The sequence below is a fragment of the Haplochromis burtoni genome, unplaced genomic scaffold (assembly GCF_018398535.1).
Source record: "Haplochromis burtoni strain Fernald_Lab_line unplaced genomic scaffold, NCSU_Asbu1 Contig_137, whole genome shotgun sequence".
Taxonomy (NCBI): domain Eukaryota; kingdom Metazoa; phylum Chordata; class Actinopteri; order Cichliformes; family Cichlidae; genus Haplochromis; species Haplochromis burtoni.
In genome coordinates this window covers 1,032,050-1,046,753 of record NW_024582498.1, presented here as the reverse complement: position 1 = coordinate 1,046,753, position 14,704 = coordinate 1,032,050, and the positions used below count along the sequence as shown (strand labels likewise).

Genomic DNA, 14,704 nt, shown 5'->3' with positions numbered 1-14,704 from the left:
AATGAGTTTTTTGGGTTCATTGAGAACATGGTTGTTGTTCAATAATAAAATTATTCCTCAAAAATACAACTTGCCTAATAATTCTGCACTCCCTGTATGTACGGCTTACCAAGCACTGCTGTCTCTTTAATAAGTCCTCTTTCTTTTTTGTACAGAATAAAACAATAAGAGATGTACGCAAGGCGGTGGGAGAGGGCAAAACACCGTCCGGGGGCATGACCAGCAAACTCCAGGAGCCCCTACCTTCCACAGGCCAAGCCAAACCAGCACGCACTGGAGCCATCAAACCCCAGGCTGTCAAAGTAGAAGAGGGCAAGGCGTAATAATGGACCTTAAAATCCTCATCACCACCAAGCCTGCCAACACAAAGCTCATTGACCACTGTCAGCCTTTTTAAAACCCACCTTACCCCCAAGGCTCCAAGGCCCGGGGCCTGCAGGCAGACAACATAATGAAATGCCCCCTCTTGAACTTTCAGAACTGGACACTGTTATTTCACATCACGTATAGAGATATATAAATATATATAAATATATGCATAAACACAGTCTTTTAAACAGATCTCTTCAAGGTCCTCTTTAATTTATTATTAGTCACTTTTAAGGGGATATTGGTAAGAAGAAAAGACATTTTGTTTTTGTGTGTGCGTTTTCTCTGAAGTGGGGGAAGAGGAAAATGGCCAGCTCACATGGTTCATTTTCCATACTGTTTTGCCAAACTGTAATTACTCCCTGTTTATGGACTGCATCCCTTAAAGACCCGACAGGAACTTCATACAACTGAGAAACAAAGTCTGTTAACATTTTTTTTTTTTTTTTAAAAGCAAATTTGAAATGCAGTGTGGGGCACTTTTTGTTTTTCTTTGGTATTTTTTTCTGGTAAATAAAGTCACGACCCAGACATCCATACTAATGCTAAAAGACTTATTTCATTAACCCAGGAAAAAAATACAACACAATTGTTGGGCATCATGCATGTCAAACATAGCAGAAGTCAAGTGGATCACCTCAGAAATGCGTCTTTTTTGGGCTACTTAACCCAACACATGAACTGCGTAAAAACTGCTTAGATTCTTAGAAACTTTTTTTTCTCTTTAAACCGTTCTTTGCGTTTAGATTCTGTTGCTCACTCTGTATGTAAATTGAAAGGAGAAAAAAAAGAGATGGAGGTTTTACCAAAATTATGTTGCTTCCATGGGAAGTTCACTGGCATCGATGGCGTGTGCATGTGATGTGTTGAATGTGTGTAAACTTGCAGGACATCTACCTAGAAGCTAGCAACATTTCACAAAGACTGTACCTGAACTCGGCATTTATTATGCTGACGTGTGCTCTGTGTGCGTGCGGGGGTGTGTGTGTGGATTTGGATTGACCACGCTGAAAACATTTGTGGGTTCATTGTGAAGTTTTGGAGGGCTGAGAGGTGGGCATTCACAGTTGCTGTAAAAGGACTCTCAGACAGCTGATTGAAATGTTTGCTTTCTTATCGCTTTGCTTTGGGCTGTAATGAAATCAAACTGTGTTAATGAACATGTGATGTAAGCGATTTTTCTTTTTTCCTTCTTTAACATCCATTAGCGTTTGTTTTCTTTTTCTTTAGGGCTCCTGAAAGACTTCCATATTGTTCAGATCCCATTTCAAAATCACTGAGGGGAGTTATTGGAAAAAAAAAATAAATCTCATCACTATTTGATAATTCAAAATCTGTTTTCTGAGGTGGCACTAGCAATAAATGCAGCCTAACTATAATCACAATCAGGGTCCAATTAATTTTTTTTCCTCCGTTAGAAGCTAATTATCACATAACGAGGGGTGTTTGCTTGTTAAACTCAAATCCACCCTTTTTTCTTTTCTTTTTTTTTTTTTTTTTTTGTGCGAGCACAGCAGATCCAGCAGACTACGAAGGACTTTAAAACAAACAAACAAAAAACAAAAAAGTGTTCTGTTTGAAAATGTGAAGCTGATGGAATCATTTATTTTTGTTCGTCTTCTGTTTTTATAACGGGCGCTCAATTTGAAACTCACGACGCCCCTGCCATAACTGTTACTGCTTACTATAATGCTCCATGACACTACAAATGTTTATCTTTACAACAGTGTTTCACTGCTATATGTGTATACGCATACTTAACTGTACAGTTGAGCCTTGTGAGCAAAGGGAGGCTTAAACTTGCATTTCATTTTAGATATTGTGGCACTATAAAGGATTCGATGTTTAAAAAAAAAGAAAAAAGAAAAAAAAAAAGGTCACTGTGTTCTCAGAACGGACTGCTTTCACCTGTTAGGTTTATCGGGCTTGGAGTGTGGGTTATTTTTTGTTGTTGGTTTTTTTGGCCTCTTACCCCTTTCTTGAAAGGATCTTGGCGCTTCTCATCATTGTACCTGCACCGCAATGTTGCCCATTTTGAGGTTGTTTGGTTTTTGTTTTTTTTGTTTTTTTACTTTTAAGATGCATATTTCAGTTTTTGTCAGAGGACCAGTGCTTTCTACAGCTGATCCAGCATTCTATTTATCCTCTCTGACCTTTATCCTTTCAGGTATTTGGTCATTACTCTCCCTTGTTAAAGAAAAAGAGCTTATTGAGAGAAAATAAATAAAGCAGTTGTGATTTCTTAAATGCACAGTTGTTTCTGTACTCGCACTCTCGTACCTCAGATTCTTCTGATGGCAGCAATTATCGGGATGAATAGTTTGCAGTTTGTTGAATGTGTGGTGTCCTTGATGGGCAGTAAGGTTAACTGTGTACTAAATATGTGAGTTTCAAAGGAAAGTTTCAAAAAAAAGTTTTTTAAAAGTTTTAGGCTCTGCTAACCATGTTTGTTTTTAACACTGAAGATAGACAAGTTCAGTCTGAGGTGTTTGCGCCACACACCTGAGGACTGCCAGCTCTTAGTTCATCATTGTTTTCATTTTTGTAAGGAGACCCAAGATTGGAAGTCACTCTTAATCAAATCTGGCCCACTGAAAGATGTGAAGGGGAACATGGATTTTGTGCTTCTCCATTTATTTTTATAGGTTTTACAGCTTTTCCTACTGATAAAGACTTCCATGCCATTCATACTATCCTAAGGCAATTAAGTAATAGATGAACATTAAATTAAGAGAATATGAAAACTTTTTGGCTCAACAGTTTAGAAAAAAAAGAAGAAGAACAAAAACTTTATTTTAGTATTGTAGGACAGCCTGGCCAACAAGCTACCATCATTTTTTCATTAGGACACTTTATTTATTAGAGAAATATTTATTATATATTTATTTCTTACAGTTTAAGCCCTGCGAGTCATGTTGACAGATTTCTTTCTTTGTTACAGCAACATTTCTTTATCATGTAGAAAAAAAATGAGACATACTGTTGAAATTATACTTGTTTTTTCTTATACAATGATATCTTAAGGATTTAATGTGTAGTTAAACTTCTTTGTGCTGACAGAAAAGAGAATTGCATTTGGTCTGGCCCACTTAAGATCAACTTTGACATACCCCATGAAATCCATGCAGGAAATACACTTACCAGACACCAGAAAGGCAAGACTGGGTTGGACTCAACCTTTTTCCCTCAGGTTAAACTTTTTTTTTTTTTTTTATGAATTCAACAAGTTGCTGGAAACATTCCCCAGAGATTTTGGTTCCATTTGTTGACTGCACATCAGGATGCGAAACTCCTGTTCCAGCACATCCCAAAGGTCCTCTGATGGACTGAGATTGGCTGTGGATTCATTTCAAAGTCCAAGAAAGCAGTTTGAGGTAGTCTGAGCTTTGTGACATGGCACGCTGTCCCGAAGAAGCGCAAACTGTGGACATAAAGGGATGGCTATAGTAAGCAACAATACATAGGTAGGCTGTGGCATCTAAATAATGGTTTTTGATATATTTTGTATGATCATCAAGCACTCTGATTAGAAATTCTGGTAAACTCCCCAAGGCCCACAAAATAAATGTAAGGGTCACGAAAACTGAGGAGGCACAAAAAGAAAACTGAAAAAGCTCCACGTATTTTTCTGCCTTTTTTTTCTCCACTCTAAAAAAAAAAACCCACTCTAACTCTTCAGATTTTTTTACACCCACTCTATTATTCGGTCAGCAGTGGACACACAATGCAGGTTTTTGTGTCTTGGGAGCAACGCCTTTGCTGCTTTATTTCTTTTGTGCTGTACATTGTTTAACTGTAATCACAAAGTTACCTTTAGTAAACGTCCACATGTATTAATAACTTCCGTAGTAACACGGCAACAACGCACCTGTGTAGTTCAGGCACGGTGACGTCACTCGGGTCAGAGATTCCGGAGATTTTTGCGGCGTAAAAAAAACCAAAGGAGGCGAGTCTGGACGAAGAAAGTTTCTCCTTCCTTCCTGAGTGCGGAGCGGGAGTTTGCATACCTCACCGCGCGGCTTTCCACGAAGCTTTTGGAGTGTTTCTTAGCCAGATAGCTAAGGTAACTTTTCTTTCTTCTTCTTCGCTGTCTGAGGACAGAAAGCTGCACCATCTTCTTCGACGTTTTTCTTCCTGTGCTGCACTCGTGACGATAACGATAAACAGCGAAAAAGTACCGCCTCGCTCTGAATTTATCTGAAAACTTACATTAAAAAAAAAAAATTGTTAATTTTCTTTTTTTTCAGCATTTTCTACTACAAACAGAATCCAAGCAGGGGAAAATGGCTCTTGGCTAAAAGCTGGCTGTTTTTCCTCATTACTGCCTGTTCACACAGACGATAATCGTTAATAGGACTTTTTTAATATTTAATATTCGTCAGACCCCGTTAGCAGTTCACGGAAAAGTTGCTTAAAAAGAAAAAAAATCCATATCGCTCCTTAACAGAACATACGGCAGCCATCTTTGCCGCATAAAGTTAACTCTTCAACTGATTTATGAAAATAAAAAATAGAACATTTATGTTCGAACTATTATATTGTCATTTTTAATTAATAGATGACTGTCGACTGATTTTGATTGCTAAGTTTATTTGCACTCACATATTCAGCTTACATTTGAAGACAACGCAATGTTATTTATGCTGTTAATATTCAGATGGTCTAGTTGTTTGTTGTATAGTGTGTCTTAACTGTGTCTTAACTGATTCAGAATAGATAAAGAAAAGGAATAATTAACACATTTCTGTGCCTGTTCAAAACAAAGGAAAATTCTACATTGTTGTTCATTTGAGCCTTCTACCATAAATAAAGAGCTGGCAAAAAAAGAGAAAAAAAAGCTGCTTGGTAGAGTTTTGTTACTTAACACTATAGAGAAGTCTGAGGTGTTTGCTCCACACACCTGAGAACTGCCAGCTCTCGGTTCCTCATTTTTATTTTTTTTTTGTAAGGAGACGCAAGATCGGAAGTCACTCTTAATCAGTGCATTGCAACAATGCTGAAATTGTTGCAATTCGACTCAAGGTGCTTTATATTGCTGGCATATATGGTATCTATATTGGTATGAGCACCTTTATTCTTCACACTCTGAGGCAGGTTTTCTCGTAATTTCTTTAAGTAGTCTCCGGGAATGATTCTCCAAGCCTCTTAAAGAATTACTTCATTCAATAATGTCAAACCGGGCTCCATGAAGGCCAATCCATGACTGATAGTATCAGATTGTGTGTTTTATCTATTCAGGGATCCTTGGGATCATTTTCATGCTGAAAAATTAAGCCATTTTCAATGCATGCTTCCTAAGATGTGACTTTTTTTTTCTGTGTTCATAATTCTGTTAATTGCGACAAGCTTTCCAGTACCACTGGCTGAAATGGAGCTCCAAATCATGAAACAGCCTGCACTGTGTTTTAAATGTGGCTTTAGACACCCACAGTCTTACCTTTTTTCTGGCCTCCTATGTATTGATGATGAATTGGATTCATCACTCAGTCAGACTTTTTGCCACAGACTTTCAGTCCAGTTCTTGTTTAATTTTAATTCCCCCCTGTTTCCCTTCCTTAAAAATGTCTTCTTGACAGCCACTTTTCCAGTGAGACCATTATATGTGTTTATGTGAATTCAGATCAACAGGAAGCTAGATGTGTTCCTTTGCATCACAGAAGGCCACTCTGCAGCAAATCTGTGTGGAATGAGAACTGTGTCGCCCCCTGGTGGTTTGTTAATAAACACCAGTTTCTCAGATTTCAACCCCAGAAATACAGAAAATGTTAAAAACCTGCCCAGTAAACAAAACAAACAAAAACAGTGTATTCAAAAAGATTAAAACAAATATCAAAAATCAAAAGCAAAACCTCAGCTAACATATCGAACTGTTTACATGTTCACAAAAAAACAAATGACATTAGGCATAACATACTCTTGGTTGATGCCAATACATTCCTATAGGGGTGGTACTATAAGCTGAAACATCTTTGCATAACAGGTCTGCTTCTCTGATCCAGGATGACCGCCAAAAGTGCTGTCAGGCCCGATGAAGGCCTGATGATGATGCAGGAGCTTGATGACCGCCTGAAAGAGCAGATTGACAAACTGGAGCATGTTCGCCTTGGTGCTGTTGAACTGAAGGATAACTTGTCTGGGGTACTTTCATTAAAATGCTTATCTATGATATAAACAATTGTTTAATAAAATTGTATTATAAACAAACCTTTTTTTGTTTTGTTTTGTTTTAAATTCAGAGCAACAGTGATCTAAGCCAGTCTATCAGTGACCATTTGGAGTGGCTGAATCACCTGTCTGAGCGAGTTGAGACTCTTCACATGAACACCACTGTTTTTATTCAGGTGGGAACGGGATGGGTTGTCTGAGGGGATGTAATAAAACGTCTGTCTTTTTCTCATAACTGTCATTTTCCAGCATTATCAGTCAAAAAACTGTCACTTCAGCAATGAAGACAGGACTCCCTTCCACTTTTAAAAAATGATGTCAGTAGGGTTCGCTTGGGCACTGGTAGGAAGACCTGAAAGTATACACCAAAAACTGTGATGGCAAAAAGATTTAGGATCAGTTGCAATGATTGTTAGGGTAGTTTACTCATGAATTGGAAAATAACCGTGAAAATTCTTTGTATGTTTTCCAGATGAATCCAAAACCTCGTGCATGGGCAGGAAAACAGAGTTCCAAATATGGGTACCGCTGGGGTCGTCTCCACCAAGCAGATGATGCTCTGTCAGAGTGTGGCTGGTCCCCCATTCGCACACGACGTGGCAGCGATGCGGCCTCTGAAATGTCCTGTAATTGGTGACCGTTTAACCAGCTCCATATGTCAGCTGAGGTTTCAAAATAACATGACAATGCTTCACATTTTGTTATAGCTACAGTTTTCATGCATTTAATACTTTAATGTGGTTTTCTTCTGGTGTGTACTATGTTACTGAACACCCTGTATTGTTAATAAAACCATGGCTTTTGATTTTTATTTTGTAAGATTGTCTCTTCTCAGCTCTGTCTTTTAGCAACTTGAACATTTTTACATAGTCAGTTAAACTATCTAAACATTTTTGATATATTGCAAAGTAGGAAATTTGTTACTTTGTTAAGTTATGTTTCAAAAACTGTAAATAGTGCGATGACTTCACTCTTGTTTCGGCTGCCCTCTTTAAGGGTCAGCTACTTCCATCCCAAACATCCTATATCATTCCACAACCACAACTTGTCTACTTATTATTCACTCATGTATTCTGTCTTCCACTGACTTTAATTCTTAATGGAAATCTTGTTCTCAATGATTCACATGTTTGATTAGGTTTTATTATTATTATTATTATTATTTTTTTTTTCGGGCTTTGGGGCTGGCTTGTGTGGTGACTTCACACAAATCTCGTACTTGGGTTTGTGTCTAATTTTAAACATTACTATAATGATGTTTTATGTTACATAAAATTGATTAGTGGATCACTTAACAAAAAGGCTATGAAAACTATTACTATTTGTAGTAATTACAAATTATTTGAATGTTTGTAACTCTTTGTATTACACCCCCTGGCATATGTTAATTTTGTTCTGATTGTATACATGTTCTGTATACTGTTTCTTAATAAAGTTTAATATTTTGAAAAAAACAAAAAAACAACAACTTGGGTTTGTGTCCGTGTCTGATGCAAGGTGCTCTTTAACCGTGAAATCACCAGCAGAGGTCGCTGCTGACAGGCCAGCATTATGTCATTGTTAACCACATTGTTGTAAATAAAGTTTTGGCAGAACGCGTGGTCGATAATTCTGGAAGGTGCGCCTGGTTAGTTAAAGTAGAAACACCTTTCCCCGAAGGAAAATTGTCAGCTAAACTTATTTTTTATATATATTCAACGTTACGGGTATTGTGTGAACAACCGACAAACATGGCAGAAAGCGACTGGGACACGGTAACTGTCTTGAGGAAGAAGGGGCCGACTGCTGCCCAGGCCAAATCCAAGCAGGTTAGTGCGAACGCCGTATTTCGTTTGTGCTTCCGTACTTTTGCTGACTAACAACATTTTCGGATATCTACCTTACTGAGTGAATTAATCGTGTGTAATGTGTTGGTAAAAGCTCTTTGTGCACGTGGTCGTTAGTTGAAGCGCTAAGAACCATCGCACATCCTTCTGGTTTACTTCAATAACAACAGATATGAACGCCCGTTTCCGTTAATGTTAGCTAGCAAGATGAACCGCCTCTAGATGAACGGTCGTATTGGAGACATTTAAACCGTCTGTTTGAGTGTTTTTAACTAAGCAAGTGCTAGCTGTCTTCGAAGGAGGGCTAGCTAGCTAACCTTCCTGCACTAACTTGAAGTGTATTTTTCTTTATGCCACAGTTTCTAGTAGCATATGGTACCTTCAACAAAACAAACTTTACACGGATAATGATCACACTAATGCCGGGGTAGCCTCTATATTATCAGTAGTGGATGGTCAGGATAAAGGCACACTCACTTTGGTGTTTATTTATACGAATGGTGGGAATGCTCATCAGCAGGCACGTAGCGAACGTCTTTAAATGCCACAAGTATAATTTAACTGTAACTTAAAGTAGTACTTCAAAAAAACATTAAAATGACTCTCTAAACAATTAATTTTTGAAGTTTAAGAACTGATTGTGACACCATTTTGACATTTTGTTGTTGCTGTTTTAAACGTGTATTGAAAGGAGGGTTCAAGATGTCATTTTGGGCTCATATGGGTTGGTTGTAGTGTTATAAATCCTTAGGACACCTTTCTTAAAAGAGTGGACTTAAATGTCACATTTCTGTGTGTGAATGCTTATTCTATCTTGAGAAATCTGAAATATTGTTTGTATTCAGGTTCAGTTTGTGTGCTAAGGTGAACTGTCTTAAATTCAGTCAATATGCTTTGATAAACAGATTGGTTACTTATTAACTAAATGGCATAAGGCTAAAGAGTGTGTATCAAGAGCTGGGCAATCTGCTGCAATGTTATCACCTGTACTTGTCCTATTTTTTTTGTTTTGTTTTTTTCCCAGGCAATCACATCTGCTCAGAGACGTGGGGAGGAAGTTCAAACATCCAAGAAATGTAAATTCCCAGTAGTTGGTTTTACACTATAAGAACGAAGTCCACTTACTCACCTGTGTTATGATTACTACAGTCTTTGCATGCCCGGCATCTTTCGCATTACCCAGTGATGCTTTGATTTTATCCACGGCTTGTCATGCAGGGGCTGCAGGGCAGAACAAACAGCACCTTGTGACAAAAAATACAGCCAAACTGGACAGGGAGACAGAGGAGCTGCACCATGATAGGGTTCCTCTGGAGGTGGGCAAGGTCATTCAACAAGGCAGACAGGAAAAAGGCCTGACCCAGAAAGATCTAGCCACTGTGAGTAAACAAATGTATTATGCTTGTATAAACAGTGCATAGACTGCTGGAAAATGTGCCATGTCTGGTTTTATAAAGCATCTCAGAAAGCAGTCTACACGTATCGAAAGAAAAAGTAGTACTTAGTAAGATAAACCAAACCAAGTCAGTGACGAATTGTTTGAACGTTGTTGTGAGATCAATATGATCCATGTTTTTAACATGATCACAGTCATGGGCAAAGGTTTCAGCAGTTTCAGAGGTTTTACATGTTTCTGGGGTATAGTGAAGAACAATGACAGGCCTTTCTAGAGCTGGGCGATATAAGATTCTTTTCATATCACAATATGTTTGTTTGTTTTTTTTTCATTTCAGGCGATAACGATATATCACGATATAAGCCAAATAACTATATTTGTAAGATTTAAATGTGCCGTTGCTCACAAGTAAAATGTGAAATAATCAGCAGCTTGTTTTGATTGAAATATTTATTTCCCATAATAAGTTCAACAGGGTAGATGTACTTAAGGAACATGAGACTTTTTCAGATAAATAAAGGTAAATATTGCAAACTACACAAAAGGCAGCCGCTAAAGAGTTTAAATTTCAAAATGGAACAAACAAAACAGGCTACTAAATTGTCAATTCCACTTAGAAATAAAATATTAATTCTAAAAATAAATCTAGTTTGTTTTACAGAAGAACAGACAAAATTGACTAACTTTTGTCAATATGAAATAAACTGAGAACTAAAAGGAAATTCTCAATCTCTCCTTGTTGTATAGCTTAGATTTTCAAACAGTTTTAAAATAAAGATGCTAACAGAACATTCTTCAAATCCTAGGTGCAACTCTATCTATAAAAAAACAAAAAACGTTAGTCAGACAAATGACGAATTAGCGCTTTCAGTCAGAGATTGAGCATGCTCTAGTGGGTGGCACTGCTTCAGGTGATAAAAAAGGTTTATTGTATTTCCAGACTAGCTTTCGGCACAATTTACAGTGCGCGCTACTCTGTTTTTTGTCAGACTTGAAATAGCCGAAACTTCTCTGGCCTTTCCTTTCGACAATCTCTCCGGCATTGGAACCATCATCTTGTTTTCTCTTTGGTAACCTTCGGTCACGCTCTTCGTTGATTTTTCTAGTCAGCACACTCATTTCCTCCGTTACCCGGGCGACACGGCGGCTGGCTGCTTCTCAAACAAATACACATGTACGGCTTGGCACTTGTGCTGTGTAGCAAGTCACGTGACGTGACGCTGCGGCTGTGATTGGTTCGGCTCTGCGCTACTGGCTGTTCTTCTTCCTTTTTTTTTTTTTTTTTAAAAGAGAGCAAGAGAGATGAGGTCTATAGCAATAGTTTAATTTTTCTTTCGAGAAAAAGTTATTTCGCAATGCATATCGTTCTATCGCTCAGCTCTAGGCCTTTCAGAAGTTTCAGAGTTTTATTGTCAAATAATAAATAAAATAATTTATGCAAAGAGGTGTGCTTCAAGGCCAAATCCTGACTGATAGCTCTCCGTTCACATCTTATCAGGACTCAAAGTCGAGTAAAGTTTGTAGTCTTCTGCTTGGTTCCATTTGCTTTTTAAAGGATTGACCATGTTAAGAGTGTTATCAACTTCTTCAAGCAATCCCAGAGCAACTTGGGGGCGATGTGTGCATGATCATACACTTTTCTACAAGGCAAACATGATAGCTTAGCCAAGTTGAGAATCTATGGTGAGTTTTCTTTTCCTCACTGTAATCATAGAAACTTAAAAAAGGAAAGTAAAGTTGTTGAAAAAATTACAATTTTAGCCATGACTGTACTTTGGCTGTGAGTGGGTTTTTTTTGTTTTTTTTTAAGTATTTGCTAGCAAAGTAATTTTCCAGTGCAAACCTTACAATCAGTGTTTATTATCACCCTGCAGTTATGTGAAATGTGCTACCCACAAGTTCTAAATGATCTATTCCACACTTTTTCCTCAGAAAATTAATGAGAAGCCTCAAATCATTGCTGACTATGAGTGCGGGAGAGCCATTCCCAACAACCAGGTCATGGGGAAAATAGAAAGAGCAATCGGTAAGTGTGTTTATTTTTAATTTTTCCAAAACAAAATGTTGAATTATGTTATTTTCCCGGCTGTATGACCCACATGTTTTTACCTTCGACCATGAACAGGACTGAAGCTACGTGGGAAGGATATTGGCCAACCCCTGGAGCCAAAAACCAAAAAGAAATGAACACAAAGCCTCGAAATCAGCCCTCCCCAACCCCTCCTGTTATCTGTAACTGAATCCTGAATCCCCCTCCCACCTCTTAGAACCCTTAAAAACTTTCCTTTCCCCTCCCATCCGATCCTCTTTCTGGGCTGATCCCACCGTGTCCTGTCATAGGACCTGGTGCTTCACTGCAATGCAGGCTGCATACTAACAAGTCATCTGAAACACTCTGAAACACCACAAAAAATGAATGATTGAATGCTTTTTAAAGCATCACAAAAAATGTTCAGTGACGTTCTTTCACCTACGTCTGCTTGGGCTTTGACACAATAAAAGTCAGATTTTTCTTTTCTTTTTTTTAAAAAAAGGTGAATTATTTTTCATCTTCAGACTAATGTTAATTCTGAGCATGATGATAAACCAGAAGTGCTTGATTGCATCTTTTCACTCTCTTCAGACAGTGGGTGGATGTCATTACAGTGTTGAAATGTTTTAATGCTGTGCGTTGTTTTGATCTATAAATAAAGTTTGGCAGTTCATGAATTATTCTTTGTGTGACTTTAAAGCTAGTGTGGCACAGAATGTCTTAACAAAACCAGTGAGATGTATATAGATACAGATAATATATAGACTTTTAAAAACTACGTTTATCCCAGTAACACTTCAGTAACTACTTCAGGTAAATTTTGGCAGCTATCTTTGAAATGTCCCAGGGCGCTTATTTGGAAAGTTTTGTACACATAATTTCCAAGTTAAACTTTAGGTTCAGTGGGCATGAAGACACAAAAAACATGTAAGGAATCACCAGCCAAATCTTTGATTTCTTTGATTGTCTGGCGCCTTTGTAATGGGTATCTGCCAAAGATTTCCATTCAGGACACTTGGAGTGTTGTATCTTCGTCATGCTATACCTCTGTCACAAGAGTTGGTGTTTGCTCTAGAGCTAGTTTTTGTATTCTTCAAACACATCCTCCAGAGATGAAGCCCAAACTGTATTTCCTCTGTAGTAGACAAAGTTAAACTGAAAGATACTTTAGTTTTACTCGGATCTCAGGGGGTTAAAAGGCTGCCTAAATTATTTTGTTAGAAAATACTATAGCATTGAATACAAAAGTAATGACAGAATTCAGCCACTAGATGTCAGAATACTGCAAAAAATTCATAGATTTTTGCATTTTGAAGTCTGTAAAAGCAAGTTACACAAGAAACAAGTGTATGCAGGATCAAGGGGGGGGGGGGAGAGACATGCCTGTGTGTTTCAGTGTTTACTACTGCTGATAAAGTCCAGGTGCATAACTGTAAAACGTTTCAAGCACATTTTCAGAGAAATTTGTTTTTGTTTGGGTTTTTTTAGTCTTATAAAGCCAAATTTAAACACATCCTAAAATTGAGACGGCACCTTCTAACTTCCAAAGATTGACCTTGATGAAGCAGCAATTTGCATTTCTTCATAGTGCCCCCCTTTTCACAATGACTTACTGATTTAGGGATATTCTTTATTGCCAGAAAGGCTGCCTTATGTTCTTATTAATGATTCATAGAATTGTTGCAGAGCAGCAAGGACATAATGGAAGAGGAAGTGCAAGTGGGACAAAACACGTTCAAGGGTGAAGGACTGAGGAGCTCGTCAGTGTGAGAACTTAAAGTGGGGAAGGACGAAAATTACTCCGACTTCCTATTTAGCTCCAACAGCAGGCTGCAAGTCCTTCAACTGCTCCGCAGGAAACACCTGAAGGAAGCTGCAGCTGTGTGCATCACTCGTTTGGGATATATGGGAAAGCTGGGTGACATGAAGAGTTGCTGATATCATTGTGATTAATTAAAGACCAATGCCATGTCAGTGACTGTCACTATTTAATTCAGCTTTATTTATATAGCGCCAAAACACCACAGCCGTCACCTAAAGGTGCTGACTATTTCAAGTTAAAGACCCTAGAATAGTACAGAGATTAGAATTACTACTACTTATTAGATACTGAATGGGCCTTTGTCATAGCAAGTATTTTCACTCATAATGTTAATATGAACAATTCTGGTCAATTAAAGTTGTAGTAAATGACACATGTTAATAATACATATAACTTTTATTATTTTTCTTTCTTTGTGGTATGTCAGATGTGTCCTGTGAAAAAGCCCTGTGGGCCTGTTGACCTGAGGCTGATTCTTGGCTATAGGGAAATGGAACTAAGGCCATGCTAGATGTGCCCCACATTTCCACTGAGCTGCATGTAACAATCCTCCTCAGTGTTAAAAGAGCATTTTTTAATGGGCAGCGTCATACAGTAAGCACTCTGATATATAACATTATGAATGGGTTTTCTGTCTTTCTTAAGGTATAAAGACCAGAAGGAGATAATAAAGTGCATAACCAGATTTTAGTTTAAACTTTTAGTCAAGGCCCCAACAAAACAATCATTCTAGAGTTAAATGAGCAATAACTGGTAAATTAGCATTTTGTTTTTTTGTTTTTTTTTAAAGTCAATTAAATACTCATATAAATCATTTCCCCCTCACTATAGCTAGATCTTTACCTTAATCATATTTTAGCTGAGCTGAGCCGCTTTGTACTCTCTTATGTCTTCTGCTAAAGACAGTTTGCTGGCATTCCTTTTTTCTCTTAAATAAAGAATGCAACCTCTTGACCGGTGTTCACTGCACAAACAAAGAAGGGGCCTTGCTGTTGTTACCAGGGGGTTATTTAGATGCTTGCTCAACAGTGTGCTTCAGTGTGTGTGTGTGTGTGTGTGTGTGTGTGTGTGTGTGTGGGGACTGGTGAGCTACT

General features: G+C 37.9%; 2 protein-coding genes across 2 annotated transcripts in view; both read left to right on the top strand.

The window, feature by feature from the left end:
- Positions 1–1,748, top strand: part of prrc2b (proline-rich coiled-coil 2B) — a 27,229-nt gene extending 25,481 nt beyond the window's left edge. The window contains exon 31 of the mRNA XM_014336462.2: positions 156–1,748. Coding sequence (XP_014191948.1) covers positions 156–323 — 168 coding nt within the window. The 3' untranslated portion in view covers positions 324–1,748. The remainder of the gene's footprint in view (positions 1–155) is intronic.
- A 6,336-nt stretch (positions 1,749–8,084) lies between these two features.
- Positions 8,085–12,468, top strand: edf1 (endothelial differentiation-related factor 1). Its single transcript, XM_005931191.3, has 5 exons — positions 8,085–8,342; positions 9,385–9,436; positions 9,579–9,739; positions 11,689–11,782; positions 11,882–12,468. Exons 1-5 carry the CDS (start codon positions 8,265–8,267, stop codon positions 11,941–11,943), a joined length of 447 nt encoding a protein of 148 aa, XP_005931253.1. The 5' UTR covers positions 8,085–8,264; the 3' UTR covers positions 11,944–12,468.
- The last annotated feature ends 2,236 nt before the right edge of the window (positions 12,469–14,704 follow it).